The sequence below is a fragment of the Malaclemys terrapin genome, chromosome 16 (genome assembly GCF_027887155.1).
Source record: "Malaclemys terrapin pileata isolate rMalTer1 chromosome 16, rMalTer1.hap1, whole genome shotgun sequence".
Lineage (NCBI taxonomy): Eukaryota > Metazoa > Chordata > Testudines > Emydidae > Malaclemys > Malaclemys terrapin.
The window spans coordinates 33,088,911-33,110,990 of NC_071520.1; the positions used below are offsets into that span (position 1 = coordinate 33,088,911).

The 22,080-nt window shown below is 44.9% G+C and overlaps 1 protein-coding gene across 2 annotated transcripts in view; it reads right to left on the reverse strand.

The window, feature by feature from the left end:
* TTC28 (tetratricopeptide repeat domain 28) overlaps positions 1–18,678 on the reverse strand; it is a 430,868-nt gene extending 412,190 nt beyond the window's left edge. For both annotated transcript variants that reach the window (XM_054006401.1, XM_054006400.1), the window contains exons 1-2: positions 18,528–18,678; positions 78–356 (exon numbers count right to left, since the gene is read on the reverse strand). In XM_054006401.1, the coding sequence (XP_053862376.1) occupies positions 78–356; positions 18,528–18,626 (378 nt within the window). In that variant the 5' untranslated portion in view covers positions 18,627–18,678. The remainder of the gene's footprint in view (positions 1–77; positions 357–18,527) is intronic.
* Between the last annotated feature and the right edge of the window lie 3,402 nt (positions 18,679–22,080).

Consider the following 22,080-nt stretch of genomic DNA (forward strand, 5'->3'; position numbering starts at 1 on the left):
TTACAGCCTTAATACTACTGCAGGAGCTGCAACTCCCATAGAAAGTCTCTTACCACAAGGGAAATGGGCTTTCCTACCTTTGGCCATTTAGGATTTAGGAGTCGTGCTTTGATTGCATCATCCAGTGCCTTATCGTACTGCTGGATTTTCATGTATGCTGCAGATCGGTTACTGTACAGGATGCAATTCTGAGGGTCGACTTCCAGGGCTTCATTGTACAGCATAATAGCTGTATGAAAATCACCATCATGACAGGCCTGGTTACTCTGACGAACTTTCTCAACAAACTCAGCCTTACTCAACATGGGGCCGTCGGGGCTTCTTCCTCCAAAAGATTTTGATCCAAAAAGAGGAATCTGCAGACAGAAAAAGTTATTAACCAAAAGTACTGATTACTCACTTTCATGTCATTTTGTTAAAGATTTTAAAAGTAGAAGAAACGGTATAGTATAAGATAAAACCATTAACATTTTAGCAATTTAAAATTTGGGAAAGGGAATGAGAACTTCTTCCAGTTCAGGGAAGGGGTAGGGACGGTTTTATGGCCTGCAGCATGCAGGGGGTCAGACCAGATGATCATAATGGTCCCTTCTGACCTTAAAGTCTATGAGTCAGTTTTTAAATTTGTTATCTATTAGTCATTTTGTAAATTTTCTGCACCAGAGGTTGCAAAAACTTTCCCATGAAGCATGATCAGCAAACAATGTCTTCATGATCTCCTAGAAAGATGACTACCTCCGCTCCAGATATAAGACTGGTTAATACATCCTTCTAACTTACTGAACTCGCTGAGTTTCTGTTTAAATACAGCTATGCTATTTGACTATCACTTCAAGCACATTCGTTGGCTAGAGTGGAAGGGAAGTGGCGTGAAGATTGGGAGAGTTCGGTAAATGAATGGGTTTGGTAGATCGGTCAGCAAATAAAAGTGTGTGTGTGTGTGTGTGTGTGTTGAGATGTCATTAAGCAAGTGTGACTATGTGGGCATACTCATACAGGGAGGTTGGTAAGCAGATGTACACTAGTGCCTATGAAGGGTCCACACCATGTCAAGAGAAGTTTGAGAGTGAGGGCGGACCAGGATTTATTGGGGACACAGCCTAAAGAATCATCCTGTTGACTTGTTCATGAGATCAGAGGGACTACAGCACTGGCCAAGGTATGATAGTATTGGAGAGCACAGAAGTAAAAGTCTGCAATTACACTGTTTAGCATCTTTCAATTATAAGCCTCTAAGGATGCAAAGCAAGCAGTAGTTTCTAATTCCAAAGGCTATTTTATTGATAACTTTGTAACAGATATTATGCACACATGGAATATTCAAAGACTATTGTATGTTATACACCTCTACCCAGATATGACGTAACCCAATATAACACGAATTCGGATATAACGCGGTAAAGCAGTGCTCCGGAGGGGCAGGGCTGCGCACTCCGGCGGATCAAAGCAAGTTCTATATAACGCGGTTTCACCTAAAACGCGATAAGATTTTTTGGCTCCTGAGGACAGCGTTATATCGGGGTAGAGGTGTATGTATCTGTATGGGCTAGGTAGTCTATGGGGGAGTTATAGGAATTGCCTGCAAGAACTAAAGTCACTTGGGGTAAGGGTAGAGGGGGGAAATCAGTGCAAATCTCTAGGCTGGTAACCAGTCTGGAGAAGCTTCATCCCCACAGGGGAAACTGCATCTACTCATTTAACCAAGTTCAAGAAACCAACAAAGAAAGGAAAACTGTACAAACTGACCAGCCTGATATAAAAAAGGACATCACTCTCACCTGATACAAGATTGTCATGATGCTGTGACCAAGAGGGATAGGCACAGCAGAAAGGGCCTGAAGGACTTTGAAACTTGCCAAAATCCTTGCCAAAAAGATGGATGACTGCCGGGTAAACTAAGACATTCATGTGAGCTGTTTATTGTTTTTGAAGATATATTTTCTCTGCTTTTGTTCTGAATACTTTATGAAGGCTGGCTGGTGATTGTTCCTGAGAAAGAGGAAAGCTGCAGGTGTTGAACTAAACTCAGCCCTGCTCAGATAATCAGTGAACTGCAGCCTAAAACCCTACTCTACAGAAAGCATTGTGGAACTGAGATGTAAGTGTCTTCAAGAAGGCCACAAAGAGGTCAGAGATGCAGTTGCCTTGAGAACTGAGACAAACTCAACAAATAGCTTTGTTTTTTAACAAACATTTTGAAAGTCATCCAGAACATGAACTAAGACCACCCAATAATCTGTGAACAGACAAACTTTCCTCATTGTTTTTATTTTCATATACACCTCTACCCCGATAGAACGCTGTCCTCGGGAGTCAAAAAATCTTACCGTGTTATAGGTGAAACCGCGTTATATCGAACTTGCTTTGATCCCCCGGAGTGCACAGGCCCCCCCCCCCCCCCCCCCGGAGCACTGCTTTACATCCGAATTCATGTTATATCGGGTCACGTTATATCGGGATAGAGGTGTAGTTTGGTCTCAACACTGACTCAAAAGCTGTAAAACAAAGTGTTGAATGATCCTATGTCAAAGCAATCCACCTGGGAAAAATGGTTACTTACCTGTACAGTAAGCATTGTTCTTAGAGATATGTTGTGCACATATACATTCCACAGCAGGTGTATGCACACCCAAGTCAGATATTTGCCAGCAGTACCAGTAGATAGTACGAGGAGAGCAGGGGCTCATGCACTCTCAGATGAGGGTTCAAAAGGGGTGCATCTGATGCCTCCCTCTCCTTTGCACCGCTGTATGTAATGTCTGAAGTAGTAAGAAGGGGGAGGGTCATGGAATGTTTATGTGCACAACACATCTAAGAACAATGCTTACTGTACAGGTAGTGGAGTCTCCATCACTGACAATTATTAAATCAAGACTGGATGTTTTTTTCTAAAAAGATCTGCTCTAGGAATTATTTTGGGGAAGTTCTATGGCCTGTGTTTTACAGGATGTCAGACTAGATCACAATAGTCCCTTCTGACCTTGGAATCTATGAATCTAGATAAGTAACAACTTTTTTTTCCATTGAATAATTGTGCACACATATATTTCACTGCAGGTGACTCATCAGCAGTTCCCTTACAGGTGGAGGGGCTTCGGGTCATCTGAACAGAGACTGTAACACGGACTTGCCAAAGCTGGCATCGTTAAGGAGGCCTGAGTGATGGCATAATGTGTGGAAAAGATATGTACACGTAACCATGTTGCTACTTTGCAGTATCTGCTATCAGAATATTGCTCAGAAAAACTGATGAAGTGGACTGAGCCCTGGTGAAGTGAGTCATTCTCAGTAGAGGAGAGACTTTAGCAAAGATTAATGTACTCAAAAAATCCAATGTGAAATTCTCTGAGCTGACACTGATTGACCTCTAACGGTCTCAGCACAGGCTACAAAAAGCCTGGGAGAGACTCTGAAGGATCTAATGCAGTCCAAGATGAAGGTCAAATCTCTATGAACATCTAAGCTATGAAGTCTTTCTTCAGCTTTGAAAGAATGGAGTTTCAAGAAGACGATGACTAGAAGATCAATAATTTGGTTCTGATGAAAAGCTACTTTGCACATAAAACTTCGGGTGATACCTAAGGGAAACCCTGTCTTTATGTAAGGCCACAAAAGGAGGGTCAGCCAGGAGAGCTGGAAGTTCTGAAACCCACCTTAAGGAAATGACTGCCACCAGAAACGTTATCTTCATAAACGATGAACGTAGTGAGACTGTCATCATAGGTTTAAATGGGGATGTTTTCAGTCTGGAGAAGACCAGATTGAGATCCCATACAGCTATGGCATCAGACACAGCAGGAGAAGTGTTGAGTAGACCTTTTTGATAATCAGGAAACCAAAGGGTGCAAGAAAATGGAAAAAACTCTTCTACTGGAAGATGTAATGCACATATGGAAGCCAGCTGGACTCCCAAGGAATTAATTTAAAGGCCCAATGATTTCAGGTACAACAGACAGTCTAGCACATGTCTGACCTCTGAGTGATGGGGTGATACGTGTTGACATTGTGCACAAATTGAAAATCTTTCACTTGGCTATATACATGGCTAATTGGATTCTTTTCTGCTGCTCACCAAGATGCCCTGGATATCTCAACAGCACAGTTTCTTGTAGGAATTCAACCAGAGATCATCCATGCCATGAGATGACGACATTGGATGTTGGAATGCTGTGACTTTCCCTGGTTCTGAGACAGGAGATCCCCGACTAGAGGTAAAATTACACTGGTCTACAATTTTTGAGAAGTCGTCTGCTTCAGAGATAAAATGTGCTATTTATTATGTATTTTGATGTGCTGAATTCAAATATGACAATAAAACAACTGATGGGCTACTGTTTCTAAGATATTTAAGCTTTTACATTTTATGTCTATGTATATTGTGTAGATAGTACAGTTTTAATCATAAATTGTAAACCTAGGTCTTTTCATGTGTTTATGGTTGCCTTACATGATAATATTTCACCTGTCCCATTTATGTAACACTTTAAAAATCAGCAAAAGGGTTATATAAATAACATTTATTATGAAACAAAAGGCAAAAAAATATTATGTACATAGTTTAGTCCTATTCAGTGTCTACTCAGCGCTTCTTGGCTTGTCTCTTGTATTCATTAAATGGAGCATCTCTTGTCACTGTCCAGCAATAGTCTGCAAGCATTGATGGGCTCCATTTGCCCTGATAGCGTTTCTCCATTGTTGCAATGTCCTGCTGAAATCGCTCGCCATGCTCGTCGCTCACTGCTCCGCAGTTCGGTGGAAAAAAATCTAGATGGAGTGCAAAAAATGTATCTTTAGTGACATGTTGCAACCAAGGCTTTTGTATGCCTTGAGGAGGTTTTCCACCAACAACCTGTAGTGGTCTGCCTTGTTGTTTCCGAGAAAATTTATTGCCACTAACTGGAAGGCTTTCCATGCCATCTTTTCCTTGCCACGCAGTGCATGGTCAAATGCATCATCTCGAAGAAGTTCACGAATCTCAGGACCACAAAGAAACCTTCCTTTATCTTAGCTTCACTTAACCTTGGAAATTTTCCATGGAGGTACTTGAAAGCTGCTTGTGTTTTGTCAATGGCCTTGACAAAGATCTTCATCAGACCCAGCTTGATGTGTAAGGGTGGTAACAAAATCTTCCTTGATTCAACAAGTGGTGGATGCTGAATACTTTTCCTCCCAGGCTCCAATGACTGTCGGAGTAGCCAATCTTTCTTGATGTAGTGGGAATCTCTTGCACGACTATCCCATTCGCAGAGAAAACAGCAGTACTTTGTGTATCCAGTCTGCAGACCAAGCAAGAAAGCAACAACCTTCAAATCGCCACAAAGCTGCCACTGGTGTTGGTCATAGTTTATGCGGCTCAAAAGTTGTTTCATGTTGTCATAAGTTTCCTTCATATGAACTGCATGACCAACTGGAATTGACGGCAAAACATTGCCATTATGCAGTAAAACAGCTTTAAGACTTATCTTCGATGAATCAATGAACAGTCTCCACTCATCTGGATCGTGAACGATGTTGAGGGCTGCCATCACACCATCGATCTTGTTGCAGTCTACAAGATCAGCTTCCATGAAGAAGAATGGGACAAGATCCTTTTGACGGTCACGGAACCCCTAACATCACCTGCTAGGAGATTCCACTGCTGTAGTCTGGCGCCCAATAGCTCTGCCTTACTCTTGGGTAGTTCCAAATCCCTGACAAGGTCATTCAGTTCACCTTGTGTTATGAGGTGTGGTTCAGAGGAGGAGGATGGGAGAAAATGTGGGTCCTGTAACCTTGATGGTTCAGGACCAGAAGTTTCATCCTCTTCCTCTTCCTCATCTGACTCAAGTGAGAATGATTCTGGTGCATCAGGAACCGGCAGTCCTTCTCCGTGGGGTACTGGGCGTATGGCTGATGGAATGTTTGGATAATGCACAGTCCACTTTTTCTTCTTTGACACACCTTTCCCAACTGGAGCACCATGCAGAAGTAACAATTGCTGGTATGATCTGTTGGCTCTCTCCAAATCATTGGCACTGCAAAAGGCATAGATTTCCTTTTCCTGTTCAACAACTGGTGAAGATTTGTTGCACAAGTGTTGCAGCATATGTGTGGGGCCCACCTCTTGTCCCGATCTCCGATTTTGCAGCCAAAATAAAGGTGATAGGCTTTCATAACCATAGTGGTTATACTGCGCTTTTGTGATGCAAAAGTCACTTCACCACAAACATAGCAGAAGTTATCTGCACTGTTCACACAAGTACGAGGCATCTCTGCTCACTTTGGCTAAACAGCAATGTGTCCCTTTGCAAAATCAAACATTGACAAATAAGAGAGCACGACACTGTATGATTTCTAGAGCTGATATAGGGCAATTTGTTCAGCAGAGTGATGTAAGCTTCGTTATGATTGCATCATCCATGACTTCTAGGAATAACATGATGCAATTCATATAATGTATGACGCAATACCAGCTTCAGATTGCATCATTCATTGTTTTGCCTAAAAAGCAAGTACTGTCCAAACCCAGTCATAGATTTATTCATAGATCCAGTCAAAGATGTATTTTAGCCATTTCTGGTTTAAATTGAAATCCCTTCCCTTTATAACTCACTTATCCTCCGCCATTCCCAAGTCAAGGGTCGTATATACTGACCCAATAGCATATCTTGAAAACTAGAGCCAATCAACAATTTTAAGTATAATTTTCGTTCTCAGTGACCCACAATTAGTAAAGTTTGACTACATTTATTTCAGAAGCATTTTGGCCGTAGAGCAGTGCAGTGATTGGACAGAAAGTTGATGTACGTCTGTGAACCAATATTCTCCTGGCCACGCTGGTGGAATGAGGATTATTGTTGCTTTGTCTCTTTTCATTTTCCTGAGTACTCTTGGAATGATAGGAACTGGAGGGAATGCATACAGAAAATTATTGGACCAAGGGAGAAGGAAGACTTCTGTGATGGAGCAGAGGCTGCAGCCCATCCTGGAGCAAAATCTCCAGCACTTATTGTTCAGGTTGGTCACAAACAAGTCTATTACCAGGCATGCAAGTGGTGAAAAATCTGTAGAATGTCTTTTTGGATTGACGGTTTATGTTGATCTATGAAATCCCTGAGGAGGAAATCTGCAATTGTATCTCTCATTCCTGGAAGGTTGAACGCCTTCTGTACACATTGTATCTTATACATAGATTCCTCAGGATGACTGCTTCCTAGCATAACTGAGATGATCTTGCGACTCCCTGCTTGTTTAGATACAACATGGCAATGGTGTTGCCCATAAGAACTTGTATCACCTCATTCTGGATGGTGGACATAATTATCTCACAGGCCTGACACACAGATCAGAGCTCTACCACATTAATATGGAGTATAACTTCTTGGGGTGACCAAAGAGTTGACCAGAAGCTGAACAAGATGGGGCCTCAAGCCTTTGGTAGGTGCATCCGTTACCAGAGTCATAGTCAATCTGGTGCATTAACTACAGCAGTACGTATATGCACACAATCACTTGAAGGAAAATCATATTATTTGCCTCTGGGCTAGTGTCAAATCTCAGCATTAAAGACTGAAGGGAACTGTTTTTTTGGGCTTTGGTGGATGGGATTAGCCCTGTATTAACAAATTCCAACATGAAACATGGATAGATTGTTTTTTGTATGATAACATTAGCTACATTTAATCAATGTACTGACTGCCTGGGGCTGTTGCCATAGAGACATACCCAAACTCACCAAACTGCAAGTTCAAGAAAATATTAATACTTTCTCTTCCTTGTTTCCCAATTTACATGCAGGGGTCTTCTCCTCCCCCCAACAATTCACAGTTCAGCATGAAGTGCTGCTCTGCACAGGACAAAATGAAGTGTCAGTATCTGAACTGTTCTCGTTGATCATTATATAAACCTTTGGGGAAAAATCAGACACTTCTTTAAGAGAGGGCTTGGACATATGGAGGCGTCACTGGACAAGTGACTTCCTCTGTTAGACATAATCAAGAGGAAATTTTTGAACATAATTCAAATAAATGAGACCTGACTGTATTTTCCTGGAAGTACACCTCTACCCTGATATAACGTGACCTGATAGAACACGAATTAGGATATAACACGGTAAAGCAGCGCTCCAGGGAGGCAGGGCTGCGCACTCCGGTGGATCAAAGCAAGTTCGATATAACGCCGTTTCCCCTAACGCAGTCAGATTTTTTGGCTCCCGAGGACAGTGTTATATTGGGATAGAGGTGTATTCCCCATTAGCTAAAAACCAATTACAAGGAGAGAAGAGCAACACGCTACTTAATTTTAAGACAAAAATATGGCCAAGGTGCATGTATTCTGAAGACAAACAGTAACCCTTCACCTGTTTTAGAGCAGAGCACGGATGTTCTCACACCAAACTGAAATCCATCAGAACTTCTGAATATCTCTGCACGTTATCTTATAGGTCTGAGACAGCTCAGGATGCTGTAAGCGGAGGGAGGTTCACAACTCAAAACCAGTGGAATGCTACCAACATGTCCATGAAGGTACCCTTGTCCCAGAGATTGGAATTAAGCAGTTAATAGTCCCCAAATCCACCAATTACACCTCTTACCGGGTTATATCGAACTTGCTTTGATCCACCGGAGTGCGCAGCCCCGCCCCGCCCGCCCCCCTCCCCCGGAGCACTGCTTTACCGCATTATATCCGAATTCGTGTTATATCGGGGTAGAGGTGTACCTCTTTTATCATCCACAGAACATGACACATTCATCTGCCAGATCTGCAACAGCCAGAGATATGCATCTTCACTAAGACATTGTTAACCTCAATAAGCACAAGGGAGAGAATCTCCCAGTTCATGCAACCACTGCTTACTGCTTACTATAGCCTCCTTGCCTTATCACAAAAATGGCCCAGGACCAACATTCATCACTCCAGCAGAGGCTACCATCAACCCCAAAGACAGGTCAAGCATTCCCTTAAAAACACTGATGTTTTAACATGAAAGATTACTTGATACTCCAGAACAACTTCTGTCTAAAATACCCATGAGCAGCTCCTTCCCAAATGCATTAAACAGTGTTCACTTCCAATGGCCTGCAGTTCCAAATGCAAGGAACCCTCTCACTGAAATCCACAGTGAATGCAGAGACTTTGACTGGGATAATTCCTACCAGCTGAACAGAGGGGCTGCAATTTACCATTAGAAAATATCACATACAGCAGCTCTGAAAAAAGAAAGCAAGTCCAATATTACTGATGACAACTTTATTAATGTTAATAAATACATGGAATAAGCAGACTAAAGTCCTGGAGAAATGCTTGAAGGCCCAAAATCTGATCTACATTTTTCAGTTTATACACCTGTTTTCAGATTAATTTAATTATTTTTATAGGTGGTTTCTTTTCCAAAAACCAAATGAGTCACTGTGGCCTTTCCAGATAGTGGCAAGGTCTGCATTCAAAAGGAAGGGTCATGACTTCCTAGCCCGATAGAGGTGGTAAAAGGCTGACTGGGCCACACTGCAATGTGATCATCAAACAGCAGCTGGGAGGAGGCTACTGAAGTCCCCCCACAAAAAAAACCCTACTAAAAAAGTGGACATACTCCCTCAAAGAGACTGATGTTACCTCTGCCATTTCCTCCAGCTGCTTCCCCAATCTACATCATCACAACATTTTTGTCTGGGTTGCACTGCAGCCAGCTCACTCTTACCCATGTCCCAATTTCAACCAGACTCTGGCTGAGGCTCTAAAAATGCATTATCCAAGTCGAATGAGACAGAGACACACAGATGGGTGTCAGCATACTGACAACACTGCATTCCATGCCTCCTTGCTATCACTCCTAACAGCCCCATCTACACCTTGAAGAGGAGAGGTAACAGAATGTCACTCTGTGGGACTGCACAATTGACAGCCCTTTGGGAAAAAGAGCAATTGCTCATGACTATCTGCTGCTCTATCGCTCTTAAAAAAAAAAAAAAAGTAATAAAAGGGAAGCCTTCTCCACACCTACCAGGGTCCACTGGCAAGTCAGCAATACCGCATAGTCAGCTGACATATCTAATATCACCAGCATGGACACCTGATCTTCATTCATCACCCAAAGAAGAACTGACTACTGCAGTCTCCCTCTCCCAAAGCCAGGCCTATATCCACACTAATAAAGGTCAAGGAAATCAAAGGCATTCTAGAGGCTGTGAGCATTGTCTCACCACAACCTTCTCCAAAAACTTACAACAAAGGGACAATGTGATACTGGTCAATAATTAACTACATTGTTAGTGTCAAGTGATGACTGCTTGAACAAAGCATGCACTAATTCTTCTTTCTAAGCATAAGGCAGCCTGCCCTTATTGAGGGGCAAACAAGTGACCCAATACTCCACACTGGCCTCGACCAAGAAGGAAGTAGGTGCAAAACACTGCTTGCGGGATAAAGTTCTCATCATTTTCAGTACCTCAATGAGAATCACTGCCTGAAACTCTAGCATACAAGACGAGGCCATTGTTCCCTCAAGACCATGTTCTGCCACCAGGGAAGCAGACAGCCTATCCTTAATCTGAAATCTTGTCTGCAAAACAAAAAGAAATGTCCTCAATAGGAAGGAGTCAGACCTGCTAAGACTGTCTGGGTCTACAACCCGAAACAAACCTGCTGTCCAAGATTTTGCACAAACTATATAGGAAAAGGGTTTTTTTGGCACCTCCCAGACACGCACTGCATATTTCCCTTCACCTTGACATTTGTTATACTACATTCATTCTCTCTCACCAGAAAAAGATTAGGTTTTTTGCTTGTTTGTTCAGACAAGACAGATCTACTGTAGAACAGCAAATGCATACAGCAGGGCTTCCGGTTTTGAACAACAACAAAACTAGCTTTCTTTAACTAATCCATTGCAACTGTAATATCACTGACAATCTTTTGCACTGACCTTCCCCTCTAAGGAATTGAATCCATTCTATCTTGCTAAATATTGCGGATTCTTATCACTTGTGGTGGGAAGGTGAGAGGGAAAGAGAGAGAGAGAGCGCAGTGTAGTCGGAAAGAGAATCCATAATACCTTATCGACTAGTCACAGGCAATAAACAGGGAGAGACACCTTAGAGTAAAAACACAGGATTTGAGTCTATCAGCAGAAAGCCTGGGTGTATTCTTCAGGCCTGATTCCATCATTAAGCCTACAGCACATATCAAGGAAACAAATCAGCTACTTAAATGAAGAGGGGAGGAGGGCCCTCACCCTCTGTTTAACCTGACTAAATGTGAGCAGAACTGGGATTTAGCCATGGTGGGCCTGGTTTCACTCTAACTCTGGTCATTTTAGTCATAATACAAACAATCTCAAAGGGCACAAAATTTCAGACAAGCTACATCTATTTCTCAATTGTATCTTTAATGGTATTCTCTTAAATAAGAAGTGTCATTCTCTGGTTTGTTACAGAGAAAGATGGGGGGGCGGAGAGGTGATAAAACAACATAGGTGAGTGAAATTCCACATCTGTGATCATTTGTCCTTAAGTGGTGACAGATCAGGAATTCCAGAATTCCTCTTCAACTAAAATAGTGTTCAATTAAAAAAATAAAACCCCATACACCTGCCAAGACATTTAAAACAGCTGTATTTTAACAAGTAAAAGTTCCCAATTATAAGTGTTAAAACTGTCTCCAGCAGGGAACTGTGCCCAGCTGTGAAATGACAACTAGATTTCATTCAAAGCTTAATAGGATTACTGTGAAGAAACCATCTTCAGCTCTGCACAGTTCACAGCATATACCACTTTCATTCTCATCACCTCCATTCAACCACAACAAGGAAGACAGATGCATTTAGTATCAGAGGACTATTTGCTTGGGAGCATCCTTGTTAACCTATTACAAAGTTGCTCAACACTATGTAAGCTGGTACCCTCCAACACAGGAATTCAGGCACTGCAGATCTCATCAGGCTAAACCTCATGAAGTTTAAAGTTTAAAGCAAAATACAAATTGTATCTACTGATCAGTGGCCATTATTTATCATTAGGTATGCCATAGCAACTCAAATTGAAACCCTGGTTTTGATCACAGGTTTCAGCAGCCATTTATTTCTGGCCTTCCCTCCAGAGAAAGTAGAGAAATCTCAGACACACCCAAAAGTGCATTAAAGAAATGAATCTTAATTAACAACATTTTGCATTTACAGAGCAACCTTTTATCCAAAGGACCTCAACAAACTATTAAAAAATTAAGGACAACAATCATCCTGTTAGACAACTTTGAATCACATACCTGAGAACTGAACCTTTTATCCATAATCCACCTCAAATGCAACTATAATAATAAATACCCCCTCCATAGATCAAATTTTGGTGGCAAGTCCATAATTAAAACTGAAAGACTGTCAAAACCCTTTCTTTAACCTCTTCACTTCCACAGAAAAGATCTTAATACCTTAAGAATGCCATGTAGGAGGGTTGTATATTTTACATCTACTGAAATACTTCCTACGATACTCATTAAAATATCAGAAAAACTATGACATGAAAGGGAAAAACCAAACAGGGAAAACTAGCATTACAGAAGGACACTGAAAAACAGTACAGTGACATTTACTCACTCTAAATATATGTTACCAAAAACAACTCAAATATATAATTGAAAGTTGCACTCTCTGAAGAATAACTCTGCAATATATCATACTGTACAGTTTCTTCTCAAACATTATTACTATATTTATCTAACGTTTTCATTTATTCACCTAAATTGGAAATGTCTAGTTTTATAAAAAGCCTTGTGTTTTCCTATTCCAGACTCTGGAGGGTTATTGTTTTTGAAAAGAAAGTGCCTGGAACAAAAGTCCAAAAACAAACAAGGAAGCTGGAGTTCCTCACAAATAACTTCCATAGTCCTTGCAGCCAATACATTTTCTACAGCCAGTTCTCCACTTCTGAGCAGATATCAGATCTTGCCAAGCCACGGGCATCCTTCACCCAATCAGAGTATGAGTTTTTACAGGAATAGTGTAGCGAGAGGTGACAAGCCATTGAAAATGTATGTTTAACGATATGAAATCCTAGTTCTATTTCCCAGCCCACTGTGGCATCTGCTCAAATGAAGAACAGCAATTGCTTTAATCTGGATTTCTTCTTACAAAATTACTATAAAATATTATACAGAGAGCATGTCACCATATCTCCAAAACAGGTAGGTTTCATAAGAGAACAGGACAACTTTTCATAAAATATATACCAAAATACCCGAAAGTTACACTTTTTCTGTCTTAAGAATAGGATCCACCACATCTTAAAGACACCACATGCTCACTTCAAGCTCATTCCCAAAATGCATAAGGTGTTGGAAGTAGTGCCCTTTTTTATATATATAGTTCAATGAGGGATTTTTTGATGCTCATGAAAATCTATTTCTACACCTAAAAATATAAACTGTGATTTACCTAAAAATATAAATACCTTAAATCACAAGAAATACCTAAAACAGAAAGCCCTTCCCATAAATTACAGGCCTGTACTGCTTTGAAAGAAAAAAACATTTTGAAACTGGATTTTCAGTTTGGGAAGCTCATTTGTAAATGTAACTTCTGCCCTAATGGATTAAAAATCAGAACCAACAAAGTTTAGCTTTCTATTTCTCATGCTACCACCAGGTCCAGGAAAAAGGTGCTTGGTTTCCATGCACTGTGGGAAGAGGAGCATGTGCAGGCACAGCTGTAGTACGAAAAAGAATATTTACAGTGACTTTGCCAAGGAGATGGCAAAACTCAGATATTCAAGAAAGGAATCCCATTGCCATGTCAAGGGAAAAGAGGTTAAGCAGGGCTACTGAAAGGTGAAGGAGAACAACATGACTTGTGGAGCTGCCTGCATGACCTATAACTTTTATAATATTCATCAGGGACCCTACCACCACCCCTGTAGCCACCTTGGTCATGGTGTCCTGTAAATGGAGGAGGAAGGCCCCCTTGGAGGGTAGGCAAGGAAGAGGTGCTCTTTATGGGTCAGGAAGGAGATGACAAGGCAAAATACAGTGAGATGGCTGTAAACCAGGAATGGATAGATATCCTGCAGGACCCCCCCAGTCACAGTCTGAGTGTCTCACTCTGATATGTTTCAAGACTGAGGGAGACTGACAGATGAAAGTGATGATTAGAACCCCAATAATAAATCATAATTAGGGGCCTACCAATTTCATGGCCGAGAAAAAACATGTCACAGACTGTGAAATAAGCCCTTCCCCATTAAATCAGATCTCCCCGAAATCAGTCGGGCCGGGGGGGGCAGGACTTTTCCTTCCCCTGCACGGCTGTTATCGGAGGGAGATTAGACCCACCTCCCCAGGCAGCACAGCAGTGAGGGTGTACCACTTCATATATATATATACACTTCTGCTCTGCAGCAGCCCCAGAGCTGGGCCCCGTCTTCCACTCCCACCCCCACGGCTCCTACCCAAGCTCTGGGCTGCTGCCCCCCCCAGTGGTTCCTGCCTGGGCTGGAGGCACCTGGGCTCCAGCCAGGACTCGGGGTTGCCACCCACCGCAGCTCCAGCCCCCGCAGCTCCTGCCAGGCTCGGGGTGCCCCCCAGTGGTTCCTGCCCGGGGCTCAGGACTGCTGTCCCTGCTCCTCGGCTCCTGACCAGTCTCAGGGACCTGGGCTGGGGGCTGCCACCCTCCACGGCTCCAGCCGAAACTCGGGGCTTTTGCCTCCCACTGCTCCTGCCTGAGCTCCAGGCTTCCACCCCCTGTGGCTCCTGCCCAGGCTCAGGGCTGTTGCTCCCGCCCCCCTGGCTCCTGTGTGGGCTCTGGGCCGCCCAGGCTCGGGGCTTCTGCACCCCCTCCTGGCTCCTGTCTGGGCTTGGGGCTTCAGCCCCCGCAGCACCTGCTGGGGCTCGGGGCTTCCACCCCATGGCTCCTGCCAGGGCTTGGGCACCCATATTTCAAATTGTGCGGGGGCCCTGGGCATGGGCCCATGCGTTAATCCACCACTGGCCCTGACTACCAGCTAGGAGCCCCCAGCTGGGAAGATTAGACCTGCCTCCACCTCCGGGAGCCTCTTTCAGCTGCAGGAAGCTCCACAGTACAGAAGGGAGTATGGTAATCCTGAAACAGAAGCTTTTCTGCCCCCCCCCCCCCCCCATCCCCTTTTGGATCAGGACCCCCATGGTTACAGCACCATGAAATTTCGTGGAATTGACCAATTTTAAGACCCTGTGGCCTTAAATTGACCAAAGTGAACCCTGAATTTGGTAGGGCCCTAATCATAATGTAGGTTGATATGCTCTAACTCTTAGCAAATGCATGCCTGTGTGTTTACATTGGCTAGGAAAAGATGATAGGAGGGATCCATCTATCTATCCTTTCCTCCAATACATATGAAATCATCTTCCTTTACTCAACAGCACATCCATCCATTTATCAGCAACCTTAATAGGAAGAATCTTGAGGAGAGCCTCACTAAAACTTGTTGAGCACTACTAGGGCCAAATGGAAGTGCAAAAAGGACATGTTCTCCCAGAATGTGGAGGACTCCAAGAGAAATGCAAGGGACCTGCACGAACAGCTGCTGGAGGAGTTCAGAAAGGACAGAGAAGTGCAGACAGCCATGCTGCAGCTACTGAAGCAGCAGACCCAGCTCTTGAACTAAGTGTTGACCAGGAAGCACCAAGGACATCACTTCAGCATTCAACCTATACCAAAAAGTATAACCAATACAGGTAACTCACAAGGATCATATATCCCCTATCATATTAGTTCCCTCTATACCCTACTCCAGTAGACAAAAGCTCAGGGAACAAAGGGAACTGCTTTCATTACATGTACTGTTTGTTATCTGTGATGCACTGGCATCCAGCCTGCACATGGCACTTTTTATAAGTAACTGCATACCATAGCTAGTACAGTCAAAGTTGTTTATAAGTTACTGCCTCTTTATTGTGATGCTGGACATACTGTGTTAATGAAGTAAATGCTGTGTGAAAGTTGGTGCATTTTTATTGTGCTTTTCAGCATTACAGAACTGCCTGCAGTGCTAGAGAGTAATTCATATATCCAGAAAGGCTTCCCCCACCTCAATTTAAAAAATTTAGTATTTATATAGTCAGCAATCCATGTATACTACAAAAGCAATCACCTTTGCTCAATCTGGAAATACATCAGCAGTTATTTTACTGTTGCTCAAATACATACACTATTTTACATATTTCAATACAATATCCCTTAAAATTCATTAATCCAAGTCTATTGAAACACAGGTTCAAGCTGCATATAAACACAATGAACCACCAGTTACTGTACTAATGATCCAATTGAAATAATTACATTATTGTGCACTGTCAAAGTAAGCTTACAAAACTTCTCTCACCCAAACTGTATTGGCAGACACTGTTAACCAGACTACTTTCAAGCTCTTTGAATTCAACAGATAGCCTGTCCTACTCTCACACCCATCCTGGCAACATGATCTCACAGATATTATTCACTGAGCATCAAAGAGCACTAACTTTGAGAACATTTTCCTTGCTGAGATTGAGCCTTGTCATTGGACATCTCCATCTGCCCTTCAGTCTCCAAAGGCCACCCCATGTTAATTTAACAGCTGCTTAGGTGATAGTTAAACCTTTCCATGCTTCTGTCCAGCTTGCCAGGGAAATAAAAGCTAGGTGGGATCACCAAGAATCATGACTGCTACAGAAAACATGTTAAGGACAATTCATAGATTCATAGATTCTAGGACTGGAAGGGACCTCGAGAGGTCATCGAGTCCAGTCCCCTGCCCTCATGGCAGGACCAAATACTGTCTAGACCATCCCTGATAGACATTTATCTAACCTACTCTTAAATATCTCCAGAGATGGAGATTCCACAACCTCCCTAGGCAAATTATTCCAGTGTTTAACCACCCTGACAGTTAAGAACTTTTTCCTAATGTCCAACCTAGACCTCCCTTGCTGCAGTTTAAACCCATTGCTTCTTGTTCTATCCTTAGAGGCTAAGGTGAACAAGTTTTCTCCCTCCTCCTTATGACACCCTTTTAAATACCTGAAAACTGCTATCATGTCCCCTCTCAGTCTTCTCTTTTCCAAACTAAACAAACCCAATTCTTTCAGCCTTCCTTCATAGGTCATGTTCTCAAGACCTTTAATCATTCTTGTTGCTCTTCTCTGGACCCTTTCCAATTTCTCCACATCTTTTTTAAAATGCGGTGCCCAGAACTGGACACAATACTCCAGCTGAGGCCTAACCAGAGCAGAGTAGAGCGGAAGAATGACTTCTCGTGTCTTCCTCACAACACACCTGTTAATACATCCCAGAATCATGTTTGCTTTTTTTGCAACAGTCTGTTTTGAGATCTACTCATGAAAAGCACAAGATAAGTAAGCTTTATTATTTTACTCCAAGGCTATGTCTACACTACTGCGGTAAATCAACCTATGCTACGCGCAACTCCAGCTACATGAGTAACATAGCTGGAGTTGACATACCTTAGTGAGTTACCCCAGGGTCTACACAGCGGGGGGGTCGACAGGAGAAAATCTCCCATCGGCTTACCTTACTCTTCTCCTCAGGGGTAGAGTACAGCGGTCAACTGGAAAGCGATCTGCTGTCGATTTGGTGGGTCTTTATTAGACCCACTAACTCGACCGCTAGTGGCTCAATCTAAGAGTGTGAATCCCAGCTGTAGTGTAGACCTGCCCCAAGGGCCCACAATTCCCAAAGACGTGTGGGTATCCCACAACACTCAGTGACTGCCCCACAATACACAATGACACTGTCCCACAAGATCATGTGCCTTAAAGCAGCATGGAGGCCATTACAACACATTTTTTGCCAATGCAACTTTACTTGATTCTGTGTGGACACAATACATTGGCACAAGTGGCAAAGTGTAAACATGCTCTACCCACATGCTCCAACTTCTACTGTAGACAAGACCTATCCTGGGTATTTTTCATCACACCTAATCCTGTGTTAAGGGCATAAAAACGACATCTGTGGCCAGAGCAGTGACTGAGTATCTCTGCAGAGCTGGAAATGAGCCATTTCCCCGCTAACACAACTGTTATGGGGCAAGAACAGTAAACCCCCTATTGTCACGCTGCCCATAAGGGGAGGCCCACAATTGCACCCATCACTCTCCAGTCCCCTCCCCACCTCTGTTCCCCCAAGTTCCACCCTCCCCAGGCCCAGTTCTAGCAGGGCCAGTCCCTGCTCTGGCATCAGGGAACCAGGGCTGATCAACCCGGGAGATGGGGGGAGGAATAAGTGCGGGGGGGGGTCGCTCCCGGCCGCTGACCGGGGGGGGGGGGGGAGTTGCTCCCGGCCGCTGACTGGGGGGGGAGGAGCAAGCGCCGGGGGGGGTCGTCGCTCCCGGCCACTGACTTGGGGGGGGGGGAAGTTGCTCCCGGCCGCTGACTGGGGGGGGGGGGAGTTGCTCCCGGCCGCTGACGGGGGCGGGGGGGGGGTCGTCGCTCCCGGCCGCTGAGGAGACAGAAGGGGTCGCTCCCGGCCGGAGACCTCCACTTCCCCTTCCCACCAAGGGGCTCCCGCCGGCCCGCCTACAACTTACTCGGGGAGGCTCCGGGTCCCGCGGCTGCTGCCGCCGCTTGCGAGCCCAGCCCCCAGTTGCGGCCCCCGGCGGGGCGGGCGGCGGCGCCTGTTGCTCCATAGAGCTCGAGCTCCGGCTCCGGCTTCTCCTCAGGGGGCCGCCGCCGCCCCCCACTCCGGGCCGGGCTGCTCCCACTCCGGCTCCCCAGCCCCCGGCGCCATGATCCGGGCTCCGGCTGCTGTGGGACCCGCGCTGCCCCGGCCCCGCCCCCAGAGCTGGGCTCGCGCCGGACCCCAGGCTCGCTCCGCCCCTCCCCCACGATCGAGCGCGACCCCCCTCGGGGCATCGCGGCACCAGCGTCATGCCGGGGGCTCGGCCGCGGGTTGTGCGAACTCCCGCCCGGCCCCGCGGAGAGACGTGTCGGGCCGCGGGACCCGCCGCCGCTTTCCCCCCCCGCGCCTGCCCCTCGCCCCACGTGCGGTCGAACCAGAGCATAGTTTTGGGACAACTTGGCTTAAAGATGGCTCGTGAGGGGAAAATTACTACGGCCCTTGGCAAGCGGGTCCCGCCGTTAATGACACACTGGTGCCATACAAAAATTGTATCCTCTACCCTGGAGTTGCCGGATGGTTTCAGGCCCTGTACTTTGGGATGCCAGGGGCTGCTAGTTCAAAGAGTTAGGACTTGTCTTCTTTCTTTGATGGTACTTACAGACAGCGAGTAGGTCACCTCTTAACCTCCTCCCTCAACCCCATTACACTGCAGCTCTCAGGAGAGAGAAGGTAGTTGAGGTAATATCGCTTTACCAACAGAAGTTAGTCCAAAGAGAGAGAAGCTCTCAAGCTACAGGCAGCTCTTCCTCGGGTCTGGGGACAGTACTCGGAGTACCTCAGACCTCGAGAAGAGCTGTGTGTAGCTTGAAAGCTTGTCTCTCTCTTTCTCCCCCCAAGAGAAGTAGGACCAAGAAAAGATATTACCTCAACCACCTTCTCTCTAATTTCTTGGGATCAACAGGGCTATGAAATACTTAAAGCTTGTCTACATATAAACCCCTACAGCTGCACCACTGCAGCTAGGCCTCTCTTTTCACACCCTTGAGCAATGTAGTTATACTGACCTAATTTCCTGGGTTAGTCCAGGCCTTAGTCTCTCAGAGGAATTATTGTCCAGATGACAAGTCCTTTTTGTAGATTCTCTCTCCACTTTTTTTAATATAATTTGTGAGGCATGAACACAGCAGTGCTTCCGCACCATCATACACTCTAGTATTACCTCTTTCATCTTACTTGATATTCCTCTTTGTACATCCAATTATCAGGTTTGGGTTTTGAATCACATAACTAACCAAACAAAAGTCCTAGTGTGATGCTATCTATCATGATCAAGGCTAAAATTTTAGCACAGGTATTTTTAACAAAAGTCACAGACAGGATGTGGGCAATAAGTAATAAACCACTGAAGCTGGAGCCCCAGACCTACCGTCTAGGGATGAAGTTTATGTGCAGGGAAAGTATTCCTGGAACTAGAGGCCCAGAGTTCCAAGGTGAGCCCCCCAACCTAGATCAGATGCATCTGAAATTGGATACTGAAGGCTTGTGGGTGACAAAGGGAATGCCTGTGACCACCACTCAGGAATACCTAAACCAGTCAAGGGAGGCAAGCACTATGAGCACCAAGTCCATGCATTTCGTGAAAACCCAAGGGGCTGCTGACAGTCCAAAGGGCAGGACAGTGAACTGGTAATGAGTCTGGTGTATGATAAATCTGAGGAACCTTCTTTGGCCCTGGAAGATGGAGATGTGGAAATAGGGATTTTTGAAGTTGAGGGAGGAAATAACTGAGGCCAGGAAAACCATGCAGAATCTCACTTTCTTGAGATAATTATTGAGGCAGCACAGATCTAGGATGGGTCAGAGACCCCCTCTGTCTTTCAGGATTAGGAAATAATGGGAGTAAAATCCCTTCCCCTCTCCCATTCTAGGGCACCACATCCACAGTCCCTACCTGAAGGAGGGCTTGTGCCTTGTGGACTAGAAGTTACTTGTGAGAAAGATTCCTGAAGAGGGATGGGGTGGTGGGTGGGAGGAAGAAAACTGAAGGGGGTATCCTTCCTCTGCTGTTCTCAGCACCCAGCAGTCCGAGGTGATGTGGGACCACACTGGGCTGAAGTAGGAGAGATGGTCTGAAAACAAAAAGGGGGCGGGATCCAGTGTAGGAATTGATATAACGCCCTTAGGCATGCCTTCAAAAGTTTTCTTTGGGGTCTCCCAGGTACCTGTGTGAACCCAGTAGTGAGGTTGAAGTGGAGGGGAGTGGTTGCCTGTGCTTGTAACCCCTGCTCTGTTTTTTAAACAGCTCCTGGCAAGGCAGAGGAGCCAAGAAGTGGATTCGCTGTTGAGGCCTGAAATGCCTCCTCAAAGATTCCAGGGATTAGAGAGCCAGGGATGTGAGGGTAGCTCTGAGGTCCTTCAGACCATGGAGCTTTGAGTCCATCTGCTCCAAGAAGGAGGAGGTGGTACCCTCAAAGGAAAGATCATGGATGGACTGTTGGACCTCAGGTGGCAATCCTGAGGATTGGAGCCAGGAGCATCTACTCATGACCACGGCCAAAGCCATTGTTCTGGCTGCAACATCAGCTGCATCCTGGGCCACTTGGAGGAAGGCTCAGGCTATGGTCTTCCCTTCCCTCCCGCCATCAGGGCAGAAAACTCTTGCCTGGAGTCCTGTGGCATCAAGTCTTTAAACTTTGCCATGAAATCCTAAATGTTGTAATCATACCTCCCAAGCAAGGCTTCTTGGTTGGAAATGCAAAGCTATAACCCAATCTTCCTACAGAACAGGTCTAGCTTCTTTAAGTCCTTTTGCTTCAGGGTCACACCTAGCTCTCCATATCTGTCCCTCTCATTGACCACTGTGATCATAAGGGACTGGGGAGGAGGGTGGAAGTACAGGTATTCATACCCCTTGGCAGACACATAGTAGTTTTTCTCTGCCCTTGAGGTGGGGAGGGAGGGAGAGAGAGAGAGGATGGGGTCTGCTATAGGGATCTGATTGGACCCATAACAACCTCAGTGAGGGTTAGGGCCACCTTTGACAGGCCCACCATGGCCAAAATGTCAATAAGGCTATGTGAGGACTCTAAGAACCTCCTCCTCTAGCCCCAGGTTAGAAGCCACCCTTTTTAATAGCTCCTGATGAGCTCTAAAGTTGTCCTGAGGCACCAAGCTGCTTGGTCCCAAGACAGCTTCATCAGGGGAGGAGGGATCAGCTGTTCATCACATGCTCTGGATCATTTGAATGACCTTGAAGCAAATTCCCATTATGGATTCCCATAGGGCATCTCCTTATGATAAAATGGTGTCAATGGTTGAGAAAGTCCAGCAACATTAGCATGTATATTTCACTTCTGAGCCCTGAGGTAATCCATTAGTGTTGTGAATACCATCTCTGTGCCATTCCAGCAGTATGAAACCAGAATGGCAGAGGTCTAAACTACCAGGGAGAGTCAACTGCTGATGGAGTTGGTCTGCCATCATCCTCTTGGATAACTTTTCCCCAGAAAGAAGTTTGAGGG